The sequence below is a fragment of the Garra rufa genome, chromosome 2 (genome assembly GCF_049309525.1).
Source record: "Garra rufa chromosome 2, GarRuf1.0, whole genome shotgun sequence".
NCBI classification, from domain to species: Eukaryota; Metazoa; Chordata; class Actinopteri; order Cypriniformes; family Cyprinidae; genus Garra; species Garra rufa.
Window position 1 is genome coordinate 69,929,702 of NC_133362.1, and position 16,210 is coordinate 69,945,911.

At 36.8% G+C, this 16,210-nt stretch overlaps 1 protein-coding gene and 5 non-coding genes across 6 annotated transcripts; all 6 read right to left on the reverse strand.

The window, feature by feature from the left end:
- Positions 1 to 1,490: 1,490 nt before the first annotated feature.
- On the reverse strand, positions 1,491 to 1,580 carry trnar-ucu (transfer RNA arginine (anticodon UCU)). Its single transcript is given in 2 exon segments — positions 1,491 to 1,526; positions 1,544 to 1,580. It is a non-coding gene; the product is annotated as a tRNA-Arg (tRNA).
- Positions 1,581 to 1,781: 201 nt separating this feature from the next.
- Positions 1,782 to 1,855, reverse strand: trnat-agu (transfer RNA threonine (anticodon AGU)). Its single transcript has one exon. It is a non-coding gene; the product is annotated as a tRNA-Thr (tRNA).
- Positions 1,856 to 3,162: 1,307 nt separating this feature from the next.
- trnat-ugu (transfer RNA threonine (anticodon UGU)) lies at positions 3,163 to 3,236 on the reverse strand. The gene has a single exon. It is a non-coding gene; the product is annotated as a tRNA-Thr (tRNA).
- A 427-nt stretch (positions 3,237 to 3,663) lies between these two features.
- trnat-ugu (transfer RNA threonine (anticodon UGU)) lies at positions 3,664 to 3,737 on the reverse strand. Its single transcript has one exon. It is a non-coding gene; the product is annotated as a tRNA-Thr (tRNA).
- Positions 3,738 to 4,190: 453 nt separating this feature from the next.
- On the reverse strand, positions 4,191 to 4,264 carry trnai-aau (transfer RNA isoleucine (anticodon AAU)). The gene has a single exon. It is a non-coding gene; the product is annotated as a tRNA-Ile (tRNA).
- Positions 4,265 to 7,757: 3,493 nt separating this feature from the next.
- Positions 7,758 to 9,275, reverse strand: LOC141326067 (uncharacterized). The gene has a single exon (XM_073834767.1). The coding sequence runs from the start codon at positions 9,273 to 9,275 to the stop codon at positions 8,244 to 8,246; it is 1,032 nt and encodes a 343-aa protein (XP_073690868.1). The 3' UTR covers positions 7,758 to 8,243.
- Positions 9,276 to 16,210: the final 6,935 nt, after the last annotated feature.

Consider the following 16,210-nt stretch of genomic DNA (forward strand, 5'->3'; position numbering starts at 1 on the left):
CATCTTTGGAGAAGACTTTTGATTTTACACTCTAAAGAATTAAGTATTACTTAGAAATTAAAGATGACCTCGGAATGCATTGCTAGACAACACCAACTCTTATGAACAATAATACTGATAAATGCTAACCACTAATTAATATTTTTAGTAAAATGAACTACATGCATTTTTTTAATACGCCATATGCATGACATATTCATGACTATGCAGTCAATCTGAATACATCTCAATTCTCAGTCAAGTAATGAATTAATGCTATATTTTATTAACTGACAACAAGAAACATGAATAAATTTGTAAAAGAATAAATAAAAGTAACCTTGATGTTAAATAAATACAAGTCAAAGACACATAAAACAAAGCTTTATTCAAAGTAATTGTTCTGACAATCATGTGTTCACAGCCTGTAAATAACTACTGCCATCTCAACATAGCTGTGCCAATTCTGCAGCTTTATTCTGATGAAGCAGCTGACCACCGTGTCCACCTTCACCTGTCTCTGCTGTCCATCACGTCCTGTCCCTGTAACATCCAGAAAAGTTTCAAGTCACCTCTGTGATTCATGTGCTCAACACTGCATTTACACTCGCATTTTATCCAACACAAATGCTCCTGAATTTATCAACAATATGAATGGACAAATAAAAAAGATCAGTTATGTTCAGTTACTATATGTACATGCGTTTATTTACATTCCATTCATATAAAGTAAACAGTGTTGACAACAGTGAATTCTACTGTAACAGCACACAACACTCAGATGTCTATTACGTGCTCATCTGCAATTCTTTTCTAACTTTTTCCTATCACATATTAAATAGACATTTAACAATCATCTTTAAGATGTATGTGGTTTATGTACATTCACTTTGGAGTTATACGTGTGTTTACTGGATCTCCCCTGTTTGCTATACATATACAACATGTTTTTACAGGACAATCACAAATATACTATACTGTTACACCTTAAGCGATTTAACAGTTTGTTCTACGCGATTGTGACACAAGGAACAGCGTAAGGTTACTCACTTTTGGAAACACCCTCGTTGCTGTTCTCCATCACGTTCGATGATGACGTATTGATCTCCCGTGGGCTTCTGGGATAGAAAAGTAGAAAAGTATCCCTCGATCGGCACTTCGAAATCTGGGCGGGACGCAGTAGGCATCCGGGGATCTCTCGCTTACTCTTTTGTGGTTACTCTTCTCACGTACCCATTTCGCCTACTATATAGTAGGTAAGTAGGCATATTCGAACGATACTTAGGTATACGTACACCTGAATCTCGCGAGAAAAAGTGCTTCATCCTGGTAAATCTCGCCTACTCTTTTGTGGTGTTTGAGATTTCATGCATACTTTTTCTTGGCCTACTGCTTTTTGCCTACTAAATAGTATGGAAGTATGCGATTTCAGATGCAGCCAATGTCTACAAATTTCTACTGCCTGAGGGCAACACTGCACAGTATGAGAGTTACTAGAAAGCCAAAAGCAACGACTCTGGTGGGACTCGAACCCACAACCTTTGAATGGCCTCGTCTGGCAGTCTAGAAGTCCAAAGCGCTATCCATTGCGCCACAGACCCCATAAGGGGGTAGCAAGCAGAGCCGCGTGAAGGCTGACCTTTCGGGTCTGTGGCCGTCCAACGGTAAGAGAGCGCAGGCTCTCTCTGCAGGAAGGACAGGCCCTAGGGTCTCTGCACAATTGCGGTGTCGTTTGAAAGGCAGAGGCACTGTAAGGGCCTCAGGTCCAAGGGAGAGCAAAAAGATCCAACCTGTCGTTTGCAAGGCTCCGCTGGGATTCAAACCCAGGATCTCCTGTTTACTAGACAGGCGCTTTAACCAACTAAGCCACGGCGCCACTCCTCTTGTTAGGCGTGGTGAGGGCGGCTCAGAGGATGCATGAATCAACACTTCGAACATCCTGCTGCCTCCACTTGATGCAAGACAGTGATTGCCATACCAAAAATGAATTGGTTCTTGGGCATGTTTTGTTACCTTTTAAATATGATTGACTTTTTTTTTAATCAATGTACGCTGAGAACAGGAGGCCTCAAAATGGTTTCTGCTGTGCGAGGGCAACACTGTGCAGTATGGGCTTAACAAAATGGCAAAAAGCGTGACTCTGGTGAGACTCAAAACCACAACCTTTGAATGGCCTCATCTGGAATTCTAGAAGTCCAATGCACTATCCATTGCGCCACAGAGCCGGTCAATATGCCAGGCTGGGCCACTGAGGGCTTTTCTTACAGATTTGTGCCTATCCAGCTCAGCCGAGTGGCACGCTGTGTGGGCAGAAAGACAGGTCCTCAGGTCTTTGCACAATTGAGGCACGGTTCAAAAATATACAGTGTAGTTGGGGTCTCCCATCCAACAGTGAGGCCAGAGACAGCCACCGGTGGAAAGGCACCGCTGGGATTCGACCCGGGGATAGCGACCTCCGGGAGGGCGACTCAGACGATCCAGGCTTCCAGAGAAGAGGCCAAGGGTTGGCTGACCGTGCGCTGGACAGCTTTAAGGCGTTTGCCGACAACTGAGTCTGGGCGATTTGTAAAATTACCCACTCGCTGCCCTAGCTATCCCTGTTTACAAGACAGGCGCTTTAACCAACTAAGCCACGGCGCCACTCCTCTTGTTAGGCGTGGGGAGGGCGGCTCAGAGGATGCATGAATCAACACTTCGAACATCCTGCTGCCTCCACTTGATGCAAGACAGTGATTGCCATACCAAAAATGAATTGGTTCTTGGGCATGTTTTGTTACCTTTTAAATATGATTGACTTTTTTTTTAATCAATGTACGCTGAGAACAGGAGGCCTCAAAATGGTTTCTGCTGTGCGAGGGCAACACTGCGCAGTATGGGCTTAACAAAATGGCAAAAAGCGTGACTCTGGTGAGACTCAAAACCACAACCTTTGAATGGCCTCATCTGGAATTCTAGAAGTCCAATGCACTATCCATTGCGCCACAGAGCTGATCAATATGCCGGGCTGGGCCACTGAGGGCTTTTCTTACAGATTTGTGCCTATCCAGCTCAGCCGAGTGGCACGCTGTGTGGGCAGAAAGACAGGTCCTCAGGTCTTTGCACAATTGAGGCACGGTTCAAAAATATACAGTGTAGTTGGGCTCTCCCATCCAACAGTGAGGCCAGAGACAGCCACCGGTGGAAAGGCACCGCTGGGATTCGAACCCAGGATCTCCTGTTTACAAGACAGGCGCTTTGACCAGCTAAGCCACGGCGCCACCTCGGGTGGACCCGTTAGCCTGGGATGCTATCCTTCAAAAGCAGGTGAGAGGGTAGTGTTGCAAGCGAAACCGCCCGCTAACCTAGAGGTTCTCTGTGTCCCCATTCGCGTCCGTTTTTTGGTAAAGCACGAGCTCGGCTGTATTGTGGCGCGCAGCCAAAGGCATCGCTGGGATTCGAACGCAGGATCTCCTGTTTACTAGACTAGCCTGGCAGCACGTTCGCCCTCCGGGAGGGCGACTCAGACGATCCAGGCTTCCAGAGAAGAGGCCAAGGGTTGGCTGACCGTGCGCTGGACAGCTTTAAGGCGTTTGCCGACAACTGAGTCTGGGCGATTTGCAAAATTACCCACTCGCTGCCGTAGCTATCCCTGTTTGCGGGTCGCTTTTGGAAAAGTTTGCGCTTGCTGGACTGGAAAACCGCCCAAGGCACCGCTGGGATTTGAACCCAAGATCTTCTGTTTACAAGACAGGCACTTTAACCAACTAAGCCACGGCGCCACCCCGCACGTAAAGGGGTGGGGAGGGCGGCTCAGAGGATGCATGAATCAACACTTTGAATGTCCTGCTGCCTCCACTTGATGCAAGACAGTGATTGCCATACCTCACTGAATTGGTTCTTGGGCATGTTTTGCTACCTTTTAAATATGATTGACATTTTTTTTTTAAATCAATGTACACTGAGAACAGGAGGCCTCAAAATGGTTTCTGCTGTCTGAGGGCAACACTCTTATATTCACGCCTTAGTATGGGCTTAACAAAATTCCAAAAAGCACAAATCTGATAGGACTCGAACCCACAACTTTTGAATGGCCTCATCTGGCAGTCTAGAAGCCCAACACGCTATCCATTGCGCCAGAGAGCACGTCCAGCTTGGCCGAGTGGCAAGCTGTGCACTGAGCAAGCAGGTCTGTGCACAATTTAGGGACGCTTGCTGGACTAGAGCTCAGCCCAAGGGACCGCTGGGATTTGAACCCAGAATCTCCTGTTCATTAGACAGGCGCTTTGACCAACTAAGCCACGGCGCCAACCCGCATGTTAGGCGTGGGGAGGGCTGCTCAGAGTATCAAATCAGCATATTAGATTTCTGAAGGATCGCATGACACTGAAACCTAGAAAAATAATGATGCTAATTATTTAGCTTTGCATCACAGAAATGAATTATTTTTAAAATTATATTTAAACAGAAAACATTGTTATAATGACATTTCACAAAATCACTTTATTTTTGTATTTTTATCGCATAAAGGCAGATTTGATAAGCATAACAGACATTTGACCAATACTTTAATTGATTCTTTTTGCTTCATAATTTTTTTTTATCTGCTATAAAATCTTAAAATATGGTCCACCCAAAAAGTTCAAATTCTTTTATCTCTCTCGTGTTATTCCAAACCTTAATGGCTTTGTTACTTTTTGTATTCTTTCTATATTTTAAATATGACATATTATGAATTAAATTTTAGTTTTTACCATGCACTTCATCATCTATCAATCTTATTTGATTCTGGTGAGCCACACATTTTAAATGTAAAATGCATTGGTTTAGGTTGGCTGGTTCAGGATGGGCCAATGAACTTGGAAGCTATTCTGGTGGTAAACAAAAGTGGAGAGAAAGAGAACTTGACACAGCCTGATAAATGAAAACCAGACAACAAGCACAACTGTGAACTGTGTTGCACCCTCTCAAATGATGAATGTGATTTTATTCAGATTTGACTATTAAGCAAAACGTTGCATTTGTAATGCATTGTATTTAGATATTTCGTATCTAATAGTGTTATATTAAGACTAAATTTATGGCAAGAAAATCTAATGTGAAGATTCATAAACTACAGATCAACTATCAAAACAAACCTATGCCCTTGTATGATGATTCAGCAAAACATTTAATAATAGGCTGTTAGGATGACTATGATGCAAGACACCAAGTTCCTGTCTTGGATTTGTACTGAAATGCAGCCCATATTTCATGTTTTTTTTCTGGCATGACAAGGCCCTTGAAGAGCTTCACCTCAACATTCAGGTAATCTTTACCTGTCTGAAGGCTGTCATCAGACGTGGCCACTGCAAGCTCAACTCGCCATCTGTGATATACTGTTGAGGTATATTATATATTGGACAACATATTAATTTGCTTCACTGGAAATCATTTTAAAATGTCAAGTAAATGATGACAGTTTTCATTTTTGGTGAACTATCCTTTCATCAGTTTCTTTCATTTGAAATAAAGTTTCTGAGCTAGCTTGAGATTAAATGTGGGTCATGTTCTTTGAAGTTATATAGTTCTCCACTGTAGTCTTCAAGGTGTGAGGTGTATTCAGATAGCTTTGCACATGTAGCTCTTCAAAGTTAGCCTGAAGTTGTTAATCAACACATGCACACAGTTTCACAAAAAATACATACAAATTCTCATTAGATCACATTGCACATACACAACTAGTGCATCTAAAAAAAAAAATAGAATATCATGAAAAAGTTCTATATTTGTTGCAATTTAATTAAAAAAAGCAAACTTTTTTTATTCTAGATTCATTGCACACAAACTGAAATGTTGCTAGATATTTTTTGATGTATTATTCTGATGCCTGGGCTTCAAAAACGCCTCAGCAGTGCCACAGGATTATTGCCTCCATGTCACGCCGCATTGAAGCCGTAATTTGTGTAAAAGGAGCCCCAACCAATTATTAAGTGAATAATTAAATCTACTTCAGAGATCTTGAACATTTCTGTTTTGTATATCTTTTTGATCTTTGGAAAAAATATTCAAATTTTTTGAGGGACTGATTTTTTGTATTTTTTTTTTTAGGTTGTATCAATCTGAATTAAAACAAAAAAAAAAAAACCTCTTGAAATATTTCAGTTTGTTTGCAATGAATCTAGAATATAAGAAAGTTTCCTTTGAATAATTAAATTACAAAAAATAAAGAACTTTTCCATGAAATTCAAATTTTTTGAGACACACTTGTACACATGCATACAGAAAACATTTTTAAAATGCACAAAAAAGTAAAAAAGAAATAAATAAAAATCACGGGAAAAGGTTATATAAAATACATTTTCACTACTAGTGTTTATCCAGTTATGGCCAGCTACATTATTACCTTATTAGACGTTATAAACTCACATCCCACACAGAATATGTTGTCTTTTTTGCTATTGTCATCACACACTGAACTGCCTAAGTCTGATTGGGACCATGGGTCTCCAAATATGAAGACCAGCCTAATAGGTCAACAATGGGGTCATGGCCAAAATCAGTCTCAAATGCCCTTGAATAAAAACAAAACCATTCACAACAGGGCCCGTATTCATAAAGATTCTAAGAATCCTCTCAGAAAGCTTTTATTTTAGCTTAAAAACTCCTACGTAGGAGTTTTAGCTTAAGAGTGATTCAGGATCAATCTAAGAGCAACTCTGAGCAAAGAAAAGACGAAAACTTTTATCTTAGTGAGGAGGCGGGGTTGACCCCGTTGCTAGCGATGACACAGCATTTTAAAGACTGTGATTGGTTGGTTGTCCAAGAAGGAAATAAAAGAGTACTTTTAAGTGTAGGGTCTAGTTTAAGCCTTCACTTTGAAATTATAGGCATAATTTTTCCTGTTTTACCGCAACACACATATTATGTAAGTTTATATAGTGATGGGAAAATGAAGCTTTTCGAAGCACCGAGGCTTTCCCCTCAACTGTATCGTAAAAAGGTTCGTTACTCGAAGCTTTTCAACATGTTGCACACTAATGACATCTTGTGGACAAAGGTGGGAAAAGCTGCTTTCGCGTCCCAGATCTTAAAGCAATTTTGGACAGTTTCATTAAACAGATCTATTTGTGCTATGTTAGAAAAACAGTAATTTTACTCGAATTAATCTGTAAATAAACGTTTTAATAAAATGATACAAGTATAAGCATGGTTCATGTAGGCATATATGTTCAAAGTAAATTAAGAATAATTTTGACTAAAATTAGTATTAATTAGAAGTGCTTGTGAAGCAAGTATAACAACAAAATGAATATGCACTAAACTACACATGTAAATATTTATTCGTATTATGATTTATTCTTAACAAAAAGTGAATGACACTTGATACCTGCGCAAGGGGTTCGCGTTATTTGAATCAGAATATGAAGCAGTCACGTGGTTGTGTGCGAAAACGAAGCTTCGGACGTCACAGGTCACGTGGTTATGGACAAAACGAATCAAGCTCCGGTACAGTGCTTCACTGTGAGATGTTTCGGTTTTTTGATACAAGCTTCGAAGCTTCGGTGTCAAACGTCACATCACTAAGTTTATATATTTTATGTTTATACATATTTTTCTTTACCACGCTGTTAATGTTGTATTTAATGTATTTGATAGGTAATGAACAGCAGCACATTAAGGTTGTGAAAGTGCTGTAATTGTTTGTGTGATCTCTTTGCTTATAGAAGGTTGTGAACATACCCAAATTATTACTGCTGCATAGTTGCATTGTTTCCAGTTGCCAAATAAGTTCATGTAATAAATGTAGTGATTTCTTCCATTTCTGCACTATGGCATTTCTGCACTATGTCAGAGATGTTAGCATGTCTCTAACAAAATAAGTCACAAACATTATCTCTGCACAATCTCATGTGTAGCATCAGTGAAATCACTGTCATGCATTGTGTGCAAATATTGCATTGCCCTCCTCATGTTTTGTCAGTGTTATCCACTGCTAAAGAAACTCTTAAAAGTCCTCTTCCCTACTCCAATTTGGACCTTAAGACCTCTTTTAAGGGTTAAGATTCTTTCTGAATTACTTTTTTCTTTACTAGGATCTTTTCTTTAATTTTAAGGGAAAACGCCCACTTTTCTAAGAATTCTCTTAGAATTTTGTCACTAGGAGCAACTCTTTGCACTAAGATTCTTTATGAATACGGGCCCTGAACTTTCAAATCTGTGGACTCAACCAAACAAAATGACCCAATGTTCACATTTTGGACTGAGAAGAATTGAGAAGAGGGTAATCCAATGAATCAATCTGTTTTCTAAACATGAGTTTGCAAATGATGTTTCAGGTCATTTTGATATATGAAACTCTCCTCACACTGAAGACACTTGTAAGGTCTCTCTCCTGTGTGTATTCTCATGTGAACCTTTAGGTTTCCTTTAACCGTGAATCTCTTTCCACACTGAGGGCAGGTGAAAGGCTTTTCTCCAGTGTGAACTCTCATGTGATTCTCAAGGTTTGCTTTGTGTGTAAAACTCTTTCCACAGTGATGACACATGAAAGGCTTTTCTCCGATGTGAATTTCAACATGATCCTTAAGGTGATTCATGTCTGTGAAACTCTTTGCACACTGATGACATTTAAAACCGTTCTCTCTTGAATGAATCCTCATGTGATTATTAAGGCTTAAATTATTTCTGAAACACTTTCCACACTGATTGCATGTGAACGGGTTCTCTCCCGTGTGACTTCTAATGTGAATCTTAAGGTTTCCTTTAACCGTGAAACTCTTTCCACACTGAGGACAGATGTAAGGTTTCTCTCCGGTGTGAATTCTCATGTGGATATTAAGGCTTTCTCTGTATGAGAAACATTTTCCACACTGATCACATGTGAAAGGCTTCTCTCCAGTGTGAACTCTCATGTGAATCTTGAGTTTTTCTCTTTGATTCCAGGTTTTTCCACACAGTTTGCAGATGAAAGGCTTCTCTCCAGTGTGAATCCTCATATGATTAGAAACGGTTGATTTATGTGAGAAACTTTTTCCACACTGACCACATTCAAACGGCTTCTCTCCAGTGTGAACTCTCAAGTGACTCTTAAAATCCTCTGTTCTTAGGAAGCTCTTCCCACAATGTTGGCAGGTATAAGGTTTCTCTCCAGTGTGAATTTTCATGTGGACTTTAAGGTTTCCATTTTTACTAAAACTCTTTCCACAATGTTGGCAGAAGAAAAGACTTGTAGTTCCAGTCTTCTGAGCTCTTTTTTGAGAGGAAGTTTTTTCAGTCCGTGAAAAACTAAAAGATTTTTCTCCAGTTATAAAATCATGTTTTATATCTTTCTCTTCCATTTCATTCAGATCTTGACTCTCCACTTTTACTGTCACAATGTCTAAGGCAAAAAAACAAATGCATGTTAAGCCCAGTTGAATAGCATAACACTATGCTATCCGTTATGGAGCAGAATTATTATTCACATTTTGAGTTTGTGTTATGCACCTTTACATAGGCATTTGAGCATGCTTGGATGGCTAGAAACACTTAAAAAAATTACAGAATCAAAAATAATAATGATTGTGTAAAAATGTCATCTTAAAGGAGTAGTTCACTTTCAGAAAAAAAAAAATACATATAATGTACTCACCCCCTTGTCATCCAAGACGTTCATGTCTTTTCTTCCGTCATAAGGAAACAGTTTTTTTTTAAGTAAAACATTTCAGGATTTCTCTCCATTTAATGGACGTCTATGGTGCCCCCGAGTTTGAACTTCCAAAACGCAGCTTCAAAGGGCTCTAACTGATCACAGCCAAGGAAAAAAAGGTCTTATCTAGAAAAAAAATGGGTTATTTTCTAAAAATGTTTACAATTTCTGTACTTTTTAACCTCAAATTCTTGTCTTGTCTCAGCAAGATGAGGGTTTGAGATTAAAAAGTATATAAGTTGTAAATGTTTTTCGAAAATACTAGGGCTGGTCCGAATACCATTTTTTGAGCTTCGAAGCTTCGGTAGTAATCAACATCAAATATTCGAAGCTTCGGTGGGAGGGGCTGAAAATATTCTTCTGTCTAATAAAGGCAGGAATCTCTGTATGTCTTTCTGTTTGCATTTTTATTATCCCTTGTCAAAAAATCCTATAGGATTTCAATAGGAATTCTCTATAGGATTCCAGTTAGAATTTCTATCATATTTTGGAACCGTTCCTAAAGGATTCCATTAGGAATTGTCTAATAGGATTTTCTTATACAAGCCATAAATATCCTGTAGGATAATTTCTATGGGATTTTAATGGGTTTTCTTTTAAAGCATCTTTCAAAAATTTTGAAGAATCCTAAAAGGTACACTTTTTTATTGTTTATATTAGTTTAGTGTCTTGCAGTTTACTTTAACTCACCTTAATATACATTCAAATAGGAATCCTCTACAAATCCTAAAGGATTCCAATAGGAATCTTCTACAGGATTCAAATCAGAATTTCTATCATATTTTGGAACCGTTCCTAAAGGATTCCATTAGGAATTGTCTTATAGGATTTTCTTATAGGACAAGACATAAATATCCTGTAGGATAGTTTCTACAGGATTTTAAGGGGATCCTGTTTTAAGACTATTCATATCAAATCCTATAGAAATGGTTCCAAAATATGATAGAAAGTCCAATAACAATCCTGTACAAGTTTATCAGAATCCTTTAGGATTTTTTGATAAGCAACAGACAATGAACAACGTCTACATCAAGGCAATGTAAACCACAAACTGCAAGTACTATCTGTTAGCAAAACAAGAAGTGGAAAAGAGCACATTTAGATAAAAAAAAGTTCCCATAAAGACATGAACAAGCATCCAATTTGATCCCATAAAAAAATCCTTTAAGAATGATCCTACAGAATATTTAGTTTTTATAAGAATATTCCTATTGAAATCCTATAGGAATGGTTCCAAAATATGATAGAAATTCCAATAAGAATCCTGTACAAAATTCTTATTTGAATCCTTTAGGATTTTTTGTCAAGACATAAATATTCAGTAGGATGGTTTCTATGGGATTTTTATGGGATCAAATTGGATGCCTGTTCTTTTTGTAATCTAGAGCACTTTTCACTGTTTTTGTTTTACTATCAAATAGTGCTTGCAGTTTGCTGTTTACATCACCTTGTTCACTAACATTGTAAACAACATTGTGAGCTGATTTGTGCAGCACACAGCCTTAGTGCAAACACATACACTCTCTCTCTCTCTCTCTCTCTCTCTCTCTCTCACACACACACACACACACACACACACACACACACACACACACACAGTATGTAGCACTGTCCTTCAATGGAAATACTTAATTGGACCAGGTCTAGACTTGAGTGAGGGAGGTAGATATAAAAATTAGAGGACACCAGAAGTTGGAATGAAAAATAACACTTTACTGTGACAATAAATAAATAAATAAATAAATAACATAACCAAACAAAAGAAACAAAGCACAGTCTAAATTAGTAGTAGTTTAATTTAGCAAATTCACCTGGGCTGGATGATTAGTTAATAATAGTTAGGATTAAATCTAAAATAATTAAATCCTAAATCTAAATGTCTTTTTTCTGTAACGTTAGTAACCACTGATCTATTTTTTTCTTCACAAGAAAAATAACAACATTGTTGTTCTCAAGACAAAGCAAATAGACATCACAACATTATTTCCTTCATTTTTATTAAAACATTTGAAAAGGGAGAAATTAAGACTGCTGTCTTTTAGTGTTCACTAGCCTAATCACACACCAGTAGCTTCTGCCAACAACGTGCACTATTTGCACTTAAAGTATAGTGACGCTACACAGAGCCGTAAAGTACAATATTAATTAAAACAGCTACAAATGGTGGCAGCCACTACTCCAATGTTTTATACAATGAAGTACCATAAACATATAACCTTATGACGTTTATAATACCAGTTATACAGATTCATAGCTTTTGACACGTAACGTTAACTGCAGACTCCTGTGCTAATCAGCAGATACAATCAAACACGAGTTCAACAACTCACCAAGACCACCCAAATTTGTTGGTTTAGGATGCAGACCAGATAAATGTTACTATTTCATCATTTTTGGCGTCTTTGAAATCAAATTTGAACAAGTTAAACACCGCTAATCACTTGCTGCTTTTCCTCTTTGACCGTTATTTTAAAATGATGCGCGCTACAGTTGCAGGCGCGCTACGTTCGGATTCCTTAAAGGGGCCGCACCATTTATAGATGTTCGTGTTTCTGTGAATTCTTTAATATTATGAATTTCAATAAATACATATTATGTGTTTATATTTGTGTGTATTCATATAGGCTGCAATTTATTGTGGGTTACAGGTGCACACAAACATGCAGTGTTACTCTAAAAAAGTAAAATTTAAAAGTAATTAATCAACAAACAAAAATAATAATAATAAGATCATACAGGACAAAGTGATATTTCATTTAAAAATGACAATAGCCAATAAGATTATATGAATCAATAAAAGATTCTACAGAGGACAAAGTGAAATCCCATTAAATAAAATACTGTCCAATAAGATTGTAAAAATCAAGTAATATCCTACAGGACAAAGTGAAACTCAATTACAATAAATTGTGATGTCCAATGGGATTCTAAAAATCAAATAAATTCCTACAGGACAAAGTGAAATTCCATTAAAACAAAAAGTAATGCCCAATAGGATTTTAAGAATCAAATAAAATCCTACAGGACAAAGTGAAATTCCTTTAAAATAGTTCAGAGTGTCCTAAAGGATTCTAAGAATCCTATAAAATCCTACAGGACAAACTGAAATCCCATTAAAATGAATTGTAATATCCAATAGGATTCTAAGAATCCAATAAAATTCTACAGGACAAAGTGAAATTCCATTAAAATAAATCGTAAAGTCCAATAGGACTCTAAGAATCCAATAAAATTCTACAGGACAAAGTGAAATTCCATTAAAATAAATTGTAAAGTCCAATAGGATTCTAAGAATCCACTAAGATCCTATAGGATAAACTGAAATTCCAATAGGATTTTTTGACAAGGGATGTCAAGGACAGTTCATCCAAATGATTTTTGCTGTGGACCCAAGGGAGTGCAGTGTTGCATTTTGGTGTAATATGGACACACCACACGTTTAGAATTAATAAATTGTAATAGAACATTGCTGGATGCGACGCGCCTCACGCAGGCAGAGCTTATATGCTTCATGAACGGACACCGTGATATAAAACACACAGGTCTGTTAAGTGCAATACTTTTAATAAGGTAGCCTTACATTTTTTTTTACAAACAAATCACTCCCAAATCAGAAATTAGCACAGTAATTACTGGCACCGTGAAGGGTAGGCTATTTAAATAAAAGAAGAACGAAAAAAATTTGGCGCAGTGTTTATATATGAATAAATTATTCATATCTAAATTATTTATAAATAAATATATATACATTATATATAACGTTTGTGTATATAAGCCTATATAAAATACATAGCCTATGTATATTATTGAAACCCCAAATAAATGAGGCCCAAACATTATTAACAAACGTGCCTGTTTATTTGAGCACTTCCGTCCGTGAACAATCAGCCTACAAAACGCTAAAATAAATCAAATAAATAATACATTTGAATATGAATCTAGCCTAAATAAGAATGTTAAATAGGCTATTAAACAAACATTCTTTGCAAACATTACTAAAACCTCGCCCGGACCTTCTCAGACAGCTCATCAGAATTACTGGCACCGATCTGTTTTCTCTTTCTCTTCCCCATTGCACAGCTGCTGTTTTTAATAGCAAGGTGATTACATTTATTTTCGTTTATTTAGGTTATAAAGTTAATTTAGAAATATATTTGGAACACTTTTTATTTGTTGAATTTAAGTTTTTGTTTTTTAAAGTAACGACCAAGTCATCACGATTTCAATTAAAGGTCCCATATTGTCAAAATCGAAATTTCCTGGCTTTTTTTCATGATAACTGAGGTCTAGTGGCTATGTAACTATCATATGAGTTTCAAAACAGTCAATCCACTGTAAACTGCACACAGCCTGCTTAAAGTAGCTGTTCATTTTCATGAGCCAACTTCAGCCTCTTTCACACAGCGATTCCGGTAAATACACGGATAATGTGTCCCATGATTTGTTCCGGAGTTGTTTAATTTGGTTCATTCGCAGCTGTTTTCCGGAATCTGTGCGTGCTTTACACACAACCCATAAAGACATGTGCCGTTTGGATGTGAGATGTAATGCGACGCGTACATTTCACTAAACTGAAACTAACCTGAACAAACTGTGCTTCAGCGCTGATAGTGAGGAGCTGGCTCTGCCTGATCGCTGCTTCATTCCACTTTGCACGTTTTTTTTTTTTTTTTTTTTTTGTCGTGAAGAGTCGCAGGGTAACGTGCATCAATCACTACAACACTGCCTTTCTGGTTCTGGCTTTTTTTCACACAGCGCTCGTTCCAGTAATTTTCCAGAATCAGCGCTCATTGTGAAAGGGGCTTTACTGAAGCAACAGTTATGCAGCTTACTGCATTCGGTGTTTGAAAAAGAAAAAACATTAATGATCATTCTGAAATATCCTGTTGAGTATCAGCAGGCTAGGCTCTCTCTATTACGGTGACGCATTGCTGCCACACACTTATTTTTTTCCCCACTCAGCTATGTCGTTATAACGAGATCTTTTCTCGTAAAAACGACATCTTTTCTCGTTAAAACGACATCTTTTCTCGTAAAAACTACATAATTTTCTCATTAAAACGACATCTTTTCTCGTAATAACGAGATCTTTTCTCGTTAAAACGACATAATTTTCTCGTTAAAACGACATCTTTTTCTCGTAATAACGACATAATATGTCATACGATCTGACGTTCCTGTTATAGATGATATGATTATGTTATTGTGTATTATGCAAAGCGTTTGTCCACGCTGCCTCTTCCACAGTCCTGACATAAAGGAGGATGCACGCTGCTGGAGTTAGAATACACTAGCTATATATAGAAATAAACTGTAATAATTTTAATGTATTGGTTTCAATTGTAGCTGCATGTTTATTAGGATTAATCTCCAATCTGCCCTCAGACCCAGAGGATTTAAGATGATCAGATCAAAACTGTTATTTCTGAATAATCGACTCTGAGCTTGGAATATTATTTGGATGAAAGTTTGATTTTACAGAAAATTGAAATACGATCATAAAGAAATAAAATAGAAATGACAAACAGTTTGGCTGCATTATGATAATAATAATTTCGTTCCTTTTCAAAAATGGACAAAATCAATGAAAAAAAAAAATCAGTTTAGAATTTTTGTCTGTGGGTAAAAAGAGAGCTTATGCTTTAATAATTATATGTGGGCGGCAATGAAAAGTCACTTTTTTTAACTCAACCTGTCTTCATGTCTATCGCATCATGCAGAATAAATACAAATACAAAAATACAAACAAATCTATCTTAATTTCGTTTTTCTGTTTCTCAAACAAAACGAAATAATAATAATAATAATAATATAATAATAATAATAATAATAAGCTATTATTATTATTATTATTATTATTAGGCCTATTATTATATTTTCCTTATTATGAATTCTATTTATTTATTTCTGCTCATATTTCGATTTGCTGTTAAATCAATCAAAAAGATTTTATAATAAAAATAATAATACGCCCAATAATAATAATAATAATCATAATAATAATAATAATAATGATGATAATAATAATAATAATAATAATAATAATAATAATAAGCATAATAACAATTTGAGTAGCCTATATTATTATTATTATTTCATTTTGTTTGAGAAACGGAAAAACGAAAAGCTTGATTCTTCATATTTTTGTTCGTGGGTAAAACACATGAGCTTATTGCTTGAATATTAATTTAACATGCCTGGGCGGCCTTGATACTTATGATTATATACAAATTATACATTATTTATTATATATTATTAAATTTTATTTTTAGCTGAATCAAGCCACGAATCCGGTTTTTCATCTGGATTATAGCCTACTGTGGAAATATGCTGCGCTGGCTCTGAGTATAAGCACAATGGTAGGTTACAGATAATGAACTCACACGGGAAAGACTATACACTACCTCTTGTTGGATTTATACGAATTAAGTAAACACAATTTTGTTTTCGATTCTTTTATTGAAGTAGACCTTTCAAGCTGCATAGAGAGACATAAATTGCGAGAGCGCACCCTGTATTTTTACAAAGGCAATTTGTAACGTTTTGTTGTTATTGTGGAAGTACATAAAATAAAGCAGACATTTA